This window comes from Clinocottus analis, unplaced genomic scaffold (assembly GCF_023055335.1).
Source record: "Clinocottus analis isolate CAN_PGR_092001 unplaced genomic scaffold, fCliAna1.0.p SCAF_19, whole genome shotgun sequence".
NCBI classification, from domain to species: Eukaryota; Metazoa; Chordata; class Actinopteri; order Perciformes; family Cottidae; genus Clinocottus; species Clinocottus analis.
The window spans coordinates 8,334,841-8,344,871 of record NW_027175920.1 but is presented as its reverse complement, the minus strand read 5'-3'; the positions used below and the strand labels follow the sequence as shown (position 1 = coordinate 8,344,871).

General features: G+C 39.8%; 4 protein-coding genes across 6 annotated transcripts in view; 2 read left to right on the top strand and 2 right to left on the bottom strand.

Moving 5' to 3' along the window:
- Positions 1–1,118: 1,118 nt before the first annotated feature.
- On the bottom strand, positions 1,119–4,808 carry rexo4 (REX4 homolog, 3'-5' exonuclease). The gene is made up of 8 exons (XM_068583387.1): positions 4,305–4,808; positions 3,836–4,170; positions 3,602–3,748; positions 2,556–2,749; positions 2,349–2,437; positions 2,189–2,263; positions 1,998–2,072; positions 1,119–1,798 (listed from the first exon to the last, which is right to left on the bottom strand). Exons 1-8 carry the CDS (start codon positions 4,527–4,529, stop codon positions 1,646–1,648), a joined length of 1,293 nt encoding a protein of 430 aa, XP_068439488.1. The 5' UTR covers positions 4,530–4,808; the 3' UTR covers positions 1,119–1,645.
- Positions 4,809–5,022: 214 nt separating this feature from the next.
- pigp (phosphatidylinositol glycan anchor biosynthesis, class P) lies at positions 5,023–7,093 on the top strand. 3 transcript variants are annotated; one of them, XM_068583066.1, is made up of 5 exons: positions 5,023–5,104; positions 5,411–5,495; positions 5,893–5,965; positions 6,109–6,227; positions 6,613–7,093. In XM_068583066.1, the coding sequence occupies exons 2-5, from the start codon at positions 5,414–5,416 to the stop codon at positions 6,726–6,728; spliced, it is 390 nt and encodes a 129-aa protein (XP_068439167.1). In that variant the 5' UTR covers positions 5,023–5,104; positions 5,411–5,413; the 3' UTR covers positions 6,729–7,093. The 3 variants fall into 3 exon arrangements, with proteins under 3 accessions (XP_068439167.1, XP_068439168.1, XP_068439169.1); XM_068583067.1 differs by having other exon boundaries at positions 5,068–5,233; XM_068583068.1 differs by having other exon boundaries at positions 5,073–5,109.
- A 521-nt stretch (positions 7,094–7,614) lies between these two features.
- si:dkey-197c15.6 (putative nuclease HARBI1) overlaps positions 7,615–10,031 on the top strand; it is a 2,656-nt gene continuing 239 nt past the window's right edge. The window contains exons 1-2 of the mRNA XM_068583297.1: positions 7,615–8,385; positions 9,166–10,031. The exon at positions 9,166–10,031 is cut by the window's right edge and continues 239 nt beyond it. Coding sequence (XP_068439398.1) covers positions 7,701–8,385; positions 9,166–9,554 — 1,074 coding nt within the window. The 5' untranslated portion in view covers positions 7,615–7,700 and the 3' untranslated portion in view covers positions 9,555–10,031. The remainder of the gene's footprint in view (positions 8,386–9,165) is intronic.
- The window catches only part of LOC137789714 (receptor-type tyrosine-protein phosphatase H-like), a 7,949-nt gene continuing 7,646 nt past the window's right edge, over positions 9,729–10,031 (bottom strand). Inside the window, exon 20 of the mRNA XM_068583477.1 lies at positions 9,729–10,031. This exon is cut by the window's right edge and continues 173 nt beyond it. The gene's annotated coding sequence lies outside the window, so the exon portion shown is untranslated.

The window sequence follows — 10,031 nt, the reverse complement described above, 5'->3', positions numbered from 1 at the left end:
CGTTGAGAACAGCCTTTCATTTTACACTCAGCTGTCGGATTATTGTGTGTATCGATATGTAAAACTAATGCAGTGTGATACAGATGTCCTGTAATGAACCCTGACTTCATGAAAGTTTGAATATTTTTGTAAAAAGATTCGGAGAATGAATTTCATTCAACTTCATGGCCATTTTGAAGACTGGTTTTTGACTAGAAATTGTTTATAATTTCGAATTATTATGTTTATCTATATGTAAAACTAATGCAGTCAGATGTCCTGCAATGAACCCTGACTTCATGAAAGTTTTGATATTTTTGTTTAAAGCGTTGGAGAAAGGGTTTGATTCAACTTCATGGCCATTTTGAAGACTGGTTTGTGGGGAAATTGTTTATAATTTGGAAATTCACACATTGTCAACAAACCAAACTATTCCTGCTCATGTTATGTCCAAACTGTAACACAATACATATCCAATAAAATTGGTGAGATTCTCATTTCCTGTATTGTAAATCTGAACCGCTTCCAATGCAGCATTAAGTTTAGAAAACTTCAAGACAAAAATAATACAACATTTTATAAACTATCTTCAGCAATATGTTTCCTAAAATCTATCAAATCTACTCTGCATCTCTCTCAGAATTGTCCTCGTGCCTTCAACCACTAGGGGGAGACATGTTGTAGTTACCTGAGTAAGGAGTCACCTCTGCTATTCTGTTGCACCACAATCATAACACAGGTGTACAAAAATACCCAGCGCTACCCAGGGAGAAGAAAATCCATAGGTTTTCCATAGGCAGAGGTTTGCTGCTCTTTTGTCCATCTAAAAAGAGAAAGCGTCACAACAAGCGCCATACGGCGCCTGATGTAGCGCCATTGAATCCAGCACAGGCGAGATTGCGATAATTCATCCTTAAGACGGTCGTTCCCTCCCTTAATGTGTTTGTCAGCGAAAGATAAATAAAATAAGTTTTAATCCACATGAGGCTTTCTTAACAATTTAGAGTTGGACTTCTCTAACCAAGGTTTAATTTCTACTACAAGAGCTCATTCTCTTCAAGCACGTGTACATCGACACCGCGGTTGTACAAAGAGACTAAATCCATCTCTACCGCTGGAAGTGAAGCATAACAAAAACATTATCACTGTTGAGAGATTTTTATAAGCAATAATTGCAATATAGCTACATAGAAATAATTCATATTGTTGTATTCATACTTTTTAAAACATAAAAGGCGACCAGGAATCACATAACTACAAAGCAAGTTATGAGAGAGCAATTACCTACACAAACAATGCATAACACTTGAACTATTATTCAAAAATAACAGTTTTTGTGCTGGACAAATGAAAGAGTTCTCATGAGCCTTCAGGCGATGAAAATTGATGATTTAAAGTTAACATCTGCCTCTGACTGCTGGAAATAACAGATGGGGAACTAATGTCTTAATTAAAGAAAAGGAAAGTAAATAAAAGCTCCATGATCTCTTGGGTGTTTGAATCCCTGTGTGAGTCTTGGATGCTCAGCCAGAACACTTGTGCAAGTCTGTCCAAGACCTGTCTGAGGGGTTAGAAACACATTTCATGGAAATCGTCACACAACTCTCATTGTTCCAGTCAGGGATGCTCCAGATGTGATATGTCCTCTTGCATATTGATTTTGAATTCATAATCCCGTGACATTCTTGGCCTTGGGAGACTTTGGCTTCCTTGCTCTCTTCACAGCTGAGTCTTTGTTGTTCTGACTGTCTTTAATCTCTGCTTCCCACTGTTTTCTCACCATTGTGTAAAGCCTCATGGTGGCCTGTGCATCTTGGACCTGGTAGATAGTGAAAGAAGAGAGGGGAAATCAGTCAAATATGTTATGTTTTACATGTTTATTAGGTATGTTTTGTCATTTTTGTGTTTTCTAAATCAACTGTTATTAAATGCGAGCGAAAGGTAGAACATGTTACCACATTATTACAGATCTTTTGAAATTGTAAGTGACAATTGTGTCTGATGTGTTGATGACTTACAGATGAATGTTCACCCTGTTGGACCTTAACGTTGAGTATCTCCCTACAGAGGACTTTCAGAGCAGGTCGGCCACTCTAAAAAGACAAAGGATTTGATCGCATTGCATACAACACTGATGCTAAGAACTGGGTGAGGGACTCTCTCTGGTCCACGTACACATGGTATGTCAACTTTAGAGTAGTATACGTACCTTAACAGCCTTCCTAAAAGGTTTGTACTTCTGAGTGTCCCGGACTTTCTTTTTTGGATGATCCAAAAGTAAAATCTGAAACCAGAGTTATAGATTGGTATACAAGCGTCTGCATTTATTTAGATTTTTTTTTTTATTAATTCCCTCTCATCCAGTCTACCTTTAGGTCATTGTGTATGGCATGTCCAACCACTATTCTGCCTTGAAGGATCTCAGCAACCTCCCTCTGCACAACCTGTAAATTCTCTCCTGCAATGAGGCAAACATGGAAGTTATGGTATAACAGTTCAGACTATTTTCAAGAAATGAATTATAACATGCTTTAGTTTTTCAGTTGTTTATTGCTCATTACAACAACTTCACTTACCATTTTTGATGTCTTCTGGTCGGATTCCACTGACAGCTGTCCTGTAGTCTGTTACCTTTTCTGTGGGTTTCACATATTTGTCATAGATGCATTTCCCAAAGTGGTTCACGAGGGACACACGAGCCAAGATGCTCTCCTCTCCATCAGGACCAACTCCCACCATCTCGCAATCAATGGCCACAGCTTTGGTGAGGCTAATGGTTGGCAAATGGAAAACAGGGTAATAAGAGAGGACAGTCTTCACTACAATATCAGCCTGCGGGAGGAATATCTGTTGTCTCCAGGGTTTTTTCAAATGTTGTTATAAGCGAGTGAGTAATGGGGCATTATTTTCATCGACATCATGTTGTGGTGTTGACACTTTTTTTTAAAAGTGTTTTACATCCATTCAAAGTATTTGGCAGTTGCCATATGTATTCATAAGAAACACTTTCAGAAAAGGGAGACACAAACAAATGGAAATATAATAATTTTGAAAAGGATAATGATCATTTGGGAGCAGATTCTAATTTGGAGTCAGTTGGTTTAACATGAAGACTGGATGCAAAGTGAAATGAACAGCCTTACTCTATCCAAAAGGTAGTGGCTTCCTGGTTTCGCTGTCAGAGGTTTTGAGGAAACCAGCTGAGACCCAGAAGTCACTAGTTAGTGCGCTTTAGAGGTGACGGTAGGTAGATCTGTTACCTTCAGAGACAGAGCCCCCAGTCTTTAAGCTCATCGCATGTGTACCTTACAGATATGACAGGGGTATGGATCCTCTCATCCATCTCCAGGCAAGAAAGTAAATAAGTGAATATCTCAAAAAGTCAAACCAGTCTTTTAAATATGTGTTATTTGTAAAATGCACTAAAATGTGCAAAACCAGCAGTATGATCCTTTAGTAGCAAAAGCAGAGACTACACTGCAGCCAGACCAATGCCAATACATTCACGTTATTTCTGAGGATTTCTCAGTTATGACTTAACTGTCTTTTACCAGTAAGACATCAACTCTTTAGAAATACATCTGTGGGGCTACAAAAGAACAATGACTTTGCCTTTACTCACCCCTCAAAGGCTCTCTCCTTGACTAGGGCACTCTCTGTGTCCTTGTGCTTCTGAATGCCCTGCTTACTCCTCATGATCTCCGCTGCCTCTGCTCCCAATGTTGCCTCAATGTCATCAGGGTCCACATCATCAAACCACATGTCTGCTCTGCAATAGGACAGAAACAATAGGAAGTTAGCAGTCACAATAACTCTGTTCCCGAGCATTAGCTGACTGTGAGTGCTGTGCACTTACTCTGTTGGTTTCTTCTCTTCCATCACAGGCTTTTTTTTCTTGGCTGCTTGCTCACCGTTTAACTTTCCACTGTCTCTTTTCCTTTTTGCAGAAGCAGACGGTTTCGTCTCCGTTACAGCTGGAACCTTCGAGTTCACCTGAGAGTCCTTGGTGACAGCATTGTTAGGGACCGTTTTTTGCTTCACTTTTGTCGAAGCGGACATCAGCTTGGGACAGACATTGTTCTTGGAAATGTTTTTTGTAGACTTTTTTACGGCCCTCTGGTTTTGAAGAGTACCATTCGGAGGTTGTGGAGTCACAGGCGGCTTCTTCTCCGGTTTACTGGCTTTGAGCATCTGTGGAAGGTTTTGCAAAGTTGTGAACAATTTCAAGGACAACATTGAATGGGGAAAACAATCTGATGCAAAGAAATTACATTTAATAATTTTAACAAGCTACAGAGACAGAACAAGATTTGTTAATGGCAAACCTCTTGCAATATCTTCCAGTTTTCCGAAAACTGCAGGGCATCTTTTGGAGGTAATGATAGCGGATCTTTCGCTTTTACGTGGGTCTTGGGTCGTGGCTTTATCGTTAAATACTTATCTGTCATCCACTGTTTCTTTTTCTTTTTCGATGTGTCGTTGCCCTTAGAAGACCCGGGTCGTTGTGTTTTCGCTGACGTGTCTTTTGTCTCAGACTTTACTTTTGACATTGTGGTTACTTGCGATGAAATATTGCGTACTATTTGGTCAACGTAAGTAACGTGTTGTTAAACCTCCTCCGCCACGCTGGACCGTAGAGCTCCTTCACTTAGGTTAGTCACCACGTCGCGTAAAAAGGTGGTGGTCAACACACTCTCACCAAAATGTTTCTGCGGAGTAAGTATACAATCTTGCCGCTCCAACCCAGAAGTACTGCTTAAATAATTACATTAACTGTCGGTGGCTAACCTAAGCTGCTCCAAAGCCATGCTGAAATGTATATATCCGAAATGTGCAGCAGTCAAATGTGTGCGATAGAAACCGGAAGTTGTAACTGTTGTTCCTGAGCTAACTGAACGATCCAAGGGTGTACATTTAAAAAATATAGTCACACCAATATATGTGCAATTTTACTATATGTATTAACATGTTGTCACGTGAAAAACAAATATTTCTGTTTCTTTCTTTTTTATATATATTTGGAAAGCAGAACTGTTTTAGTGACCAACATTTCACATCGGACCCAAAACTCTATGGGACCTAACGCAGACGAGATACCAGTGTTGGAGTAAAGAAGCTAATCGAGGTTTGGTACAAATTGATTTTTTAAAACGTATTATTCACTCCCAGTTCTATTAAATACGTATGTTGCATACATCGAGGGCCTCTGGTATCAAAAACTCAGATTACCAGTGTTGACACAGGAACCTATCTGGTAACGTTAGCTTATTTCGAAATGAATATGTTGCTACTAACATTAGCTGTCATATGAACTAACCTAGCGATACGTATTTACTAGGTAATTTTAGCAAAGTTTTGGTCTGAAGCTTTATATATGCCATACATATTGAAACGTCTACAATGTAACGTTACCTTTCTGTTTGGATTTCAGACAATGGTGGTAAGCTCTCCCTCTCCTCTGCCTGAGAGAGCCATTTATGGGTTTGTCCTTTTCCTTGGCTCACAGTTTGGCTTCTGTAAGTGATATATTGTTATTTTACTCTTCAAATATTGTAACATATAGCTCAGTAACATTGAAAATATTCCAAATACATTCAGGGAATTGAATACTATGCTTGTACAGTTTAATGTACACGCAATGGTCAATTCATAAGATGCTACAAAAAAACCTTTTAAAATCAAATGATGTGTCTTATAATTCTGTTTATTGAAGAAGAAAAAGTCTCTGCTCGCGCTTTGGTTAAATATTCTACAGATGTACGTAAAATATATTAAACTAAATAAAACAGAGTCAGATGCAGTCATTATAACTCTCACTGTGGGGCATTTAATTGCAATGCAGTAACTCTGTCTGTATGAATGCATGTATGATGTCTGTAATGTTACGTCTACTTTCCTTTCTTCTCTTTGCAGTTCTGTATTGCCTGTGGGCCTTCATACCAGAGGAGTGGCTTCATTCAATAGGGCTCACCTACTGGCCTCAAAAGTAGGTAGAAAATCATGTTTAACATTCGTTATCCAATATAAAGTCCTCTCTCTAAATTGAATAGTATAGCAGCCTTAGGATTACAGGTACCACATTATAACTTGTATGATGTGTTTACTCAAACATGTTTCTTTCTTGTGTAGATATTGGGCCCTTGCTATACCAATCTATCTTCTGGTTGCAATAGTAATAATTTCGGTGTTGCTGTTCGGTGTGAACATGAACAACACGGCTCCACTCGACTCCCTGGACAACATCACAGGTGAAGACACAACTGTAACCTACTCGTTGGATGACAATCAAGCAGCAACTTTTGATTCAGAAAAGTTAACTCTAAGTGGGCATAGTGATGTGTATTAATTTATACTTGATTTTACTTCTTCAGTAAACATTGTAAACCCAATTCTATGGTTTCAACTGCTAGTTTCTAATCTAATTCCATACAGCATGAAATTCATTTAATAAATTATGGTTTGCTTTAGAGTAAAAATAGACAACAAATCAGGTATGCTTTAGAGCGCGTCTACCTTGTGATTTACAGGTTGTGACCACGGCATCTTTGTGCAATGTACTGTATATTATAATGTAATATATTTGTATATGAGATGTTTATTCTAACTGCAAGTAATGTTTCCTTTCTGTCACAGATGTGTACGCTCAAGGTCAGAAGACAACGAACTGCCACAAGGGAGGGATACCCAGACTAAAAGATGTTTCCATTAGTGAAGTCAACCAAATATTCTATTTGTCCCCCACATCATAGCAAATATGAACTGATTTAGCCAGAAGAAGACCAAAAGGGAAGCTGTAGGGGATTTGTTATGGTGTCAGTGTTTTCACTTTGTTTAAGAAAATTATTCTGCTTTTATTTATTTATCCAGGGTCAATGCAGTATGGGAAAAATATGTACAGAAATATTTGACTTGTCTAGTGTGTGTGTGTGTGTGTGTGTGTGTGCGTGTGCGTGTGCGTGTGCGTGTGTGTGTGTGCGTGCGTGTGTGCGTGTGTTAATAATAGAGCTATACTGAAACAACACAAGTTCACAATACAAACAAATTAACTATTATCAAAGTAATTTGTATATTGGATGAACCTGATTTTATTCAATAAATTACATACTTTTTTTAACATGTGTATTGTGAAATATTACACAGAGGATAATAGCATCATGATCTATGATATCTATACATGATGATACTCTGTATTTCATATTTTAAGTGACTTGAGAGATGAAAGAGCTACTGAACAAGATTTTATTGTAAAACACATCAAACTGACTGGTCAAATCATAATTCAGGGCCTAAATATGAATGCTATGGTATACTATTTTTTTTATTATGATGCGTTACCGCCAATTCCTCTCACTTATAGTTCCACACAGATAATGTATTGTACAGCTATATGAGCATGTTGTTGCTTTAGTATAGGGTTTCCACTTTCACAATGATGATTGAGATATATCCTGTTAGTCATGGTACAAAGTTTCCACAAGTATATTCCCCTGAAAAAACACAATGAACTTCCATCTGGACTGCATTCCCTTCCGTAGTCATGTATCGACCGCTGCATTCCTGTCCACTGGGTGGCGATAGAGCACAGCTTCGCATGACGGTCTAAAAGAAGAAGACCGTGCTTCCACGATACTTGATACTACACACACCATTTGTCATCCATCCAGAAACAGCTGTTGTCCCTCCAGCCAGAGCTGCACGTGTTTCGCTGCAGTAGCAAACACATGGCCTTCGCTCTGCCGCTGTGGCTCGCGGTCCAGGAGGAGCTCCTCGGACATGGCGAGGCGGACAGTGAGGCTCAGAGCAGCTTCGACGACTTCGACGACGGCGCTTTGTTCCAGTTGTTCCACCTCACCAGACCCTGCATCGCCTTCATCACAGACGCAGTCCGCATCCGCATGAAGAGCGTCGCCCTGAATAAACCCGCGCTGTCGCTGGACGCGGCGGTCATGGTGGCGCTAAACTTTTACGCGCATGGCGTTTCCTCCGCCGACGTCCTGCAGAGACTCGGGTTGAGCCAGGCGAACTGCTCCGAGGTCATTTGCACAGTGTCCGCCGTCATCGCGGGTATGGCCGATCAGTTCATCTCATTCCCGCTGCTCCGGGATGCCAAAACCAATGTCGCCGCCAGCATCCAGAGAGTCTGCGGGATCCCCGACGTGCTGGGCGTCTTGGCTCCGGCTCACTTCAAGATACGAGCTTCTCCGTATGAGAAGGAGGCGTTCAGGTCTTTTGTCAACACCTTGGGCTACACGTCGGTGGTGAGTCAGATCATCTGCGACTCCGACGGCAACATCCTGAGTGTTGAAAAGTGTTGCGTGGGCAGCACGTTTGAGCAGGAAATATGGGACTCGTCGTTTAAAGGAAGGGAAATGGAGGAGGAACTGCACGGATCGTATTGGGTCATTGGTGAGATGTCAAACAAACACAAACGCAAAGTTATGATTGCTGACTTCCTGTAAAGATGTCAGAACTTAATTCAGATTTTTCTCTGTGCAAAGTGTCATGTTTTTATAAATGGCAATGCATAATTAACACACACAAACGCATCATTACTTGCTTTTTAAAAACCCATTATCCAATATCTATAAACAAAACAGTGTATGCTTCCCACGGTATGACACTACCCCACAACAGTGGTTTTGGTGTGTTGGTTTAAAAAAAAAAACAATACTCAATTTTGATTAATCAAAGAAACACTCATGGTCAACATGCTGACTTTCTCCAGAGCTTTCAAGTGTTTGTCTTCCTCAGAAATATCTGCAGAGGAAATCTTTCAAAAAAGCTTTTGAGTGTACCATAATTTAAATAGTATTTAATGGTCAAACTACTGTTTCCAAAGTTGGGAATGAACTTTCCCCACTTGATTTATTATATTATATTATATGTTTTTCAGAGACAATGCACAACAATAACAACAGTAAAACTGAGCCAGAGAGGCTAGTTTTCATCTGCTGTCCCCGGGCCGATTTTTTTGGAAGCAGCCTAAAATTCACCCAGAAGATTGCCATATTAGACACACACACATACCATGTTACTTACCATGTAACTCATGCATTACAGTCCTAGTTGACCTTCACTCCTCAAAAAGTTGATTTAGAATTTTATTCTTTGACATTTTCTGTCAATTTCAGCTAGGAAACCCATTTTAGCTTATATTAATTGCTTTCTCTCCTGGATTTCTCAAAGGTGGAAAAGGCTATCAATTAAGCAAACATGTCTTGACTCCTGTGTCAGTACCTGCAAACGACAGTGAGACCCGCTTCAATGAGGCGCATGCGAAGATCCACAACGTCATGCGGATAACGCTCGGCTCCATGAAGAGGCGCTTCAGGTGTCTGATGCAACTTGGTTTTGCACAAGAATGCTCTTTGGACAAAAAGGCCAACATCATCAAGGCGTGCTGTGTCCTGCACAACATCGCTAAGAAGTTCTCCGTCCCTCCCCCGCCTGTAGCCGGTAAAATTGAGCCCTTGCATCCAGGCAAGCAGCATTCAAGGCCAGTCACTGTCAACCCTGAGGCCCTACAAGCCAGAAAGGAACTCATCCTTTGTTACTTCGTGCCGGAGGATGCGTGAGCAGTGTGGTTGTGTTGTATCAAAGGATCATCGACATGTATCAAGTGCGAACGTTGGACCCACAACCCAGCTTATAGAGCAATATTTATATTCTGTGTCGCTTCTGTGTGTCAGTTTAACACTAATATGAATGGGACATTGTGTTTTTCTTTTATTTAGCAAACTTCACAGACATGTTTATGTATTTCAGTTCATGAAAAAAATGTATTTCTTGTACAAATTGAAAATCTTTTGTTTCTAGCTACATTTATTATTTTTTTTATACATGTGATTAAAAAGATTTAACCACCTGGAGTGTTTCCCCACATACAATGAAGCATACACACTTTGTAAATGAGGAACACAAATTTACATGTTAAATACAATCTAAAGAGTACTATTAATGTACAGTAAATATATAAGGCTTAAATGTTTGCATATTTACAATTAACAAAAATATAGCATGTCAACTTCATAATTACTTTTTCATTAAGTGCA

What these genes read in the sequence shown, in the direction of transcription:
- pigp (XM_068583066.1), top strand. Translation starts at nt 5,414, where the DNA reads ATGGTGGTAAGCTCTCCCTCTCCTCTGCCTGAGAGAGCCATTTATGGG. An exon ending in TGGCTCACAGTTTGGCTTCT is followed by an intron (nt 5,496 to 5,892) that starts GTAAGTGATATA and finishes TTCTCTTTGCAG; the next exon opens with TTCTGTATTGCCTGTGGGCC. An exon ending in CTCCCTGGACAACATCACAG is followed by an intron (nt 6,228 to 6,612) that starts GTGAAGACACAA and finishes TTTCTGTCACAG; the next exon opens with ATGTGTACGCTCAAGGTCAG.
- rexo4 (XM_068583387.1), bottom strand. Translation starts at nt 4,529, where the DNA reads ATGTCAAAAGTAAAGTCTGAGACAAAAGACACGTCAGCGAAAACACAA. An exon ending in AAGGAGAGAGCCTTTGAGGG is followed by an intron (nt 2,750 to 3,601) that starts GTGAGTAAAGGC and finishes GCCAACCATTAG; the next exon opens with CCTCACCAAAGCTGTGGCCA. An exon ending in ACCAGAAGACATCAAAAATG is followed by an intron (nt 2,438 to 2,555) that starts GTAAGTGAAGTT and finishes GCCTCATTGCAG; the next exon opens with GAGAGAATTTACAGGTTGTG.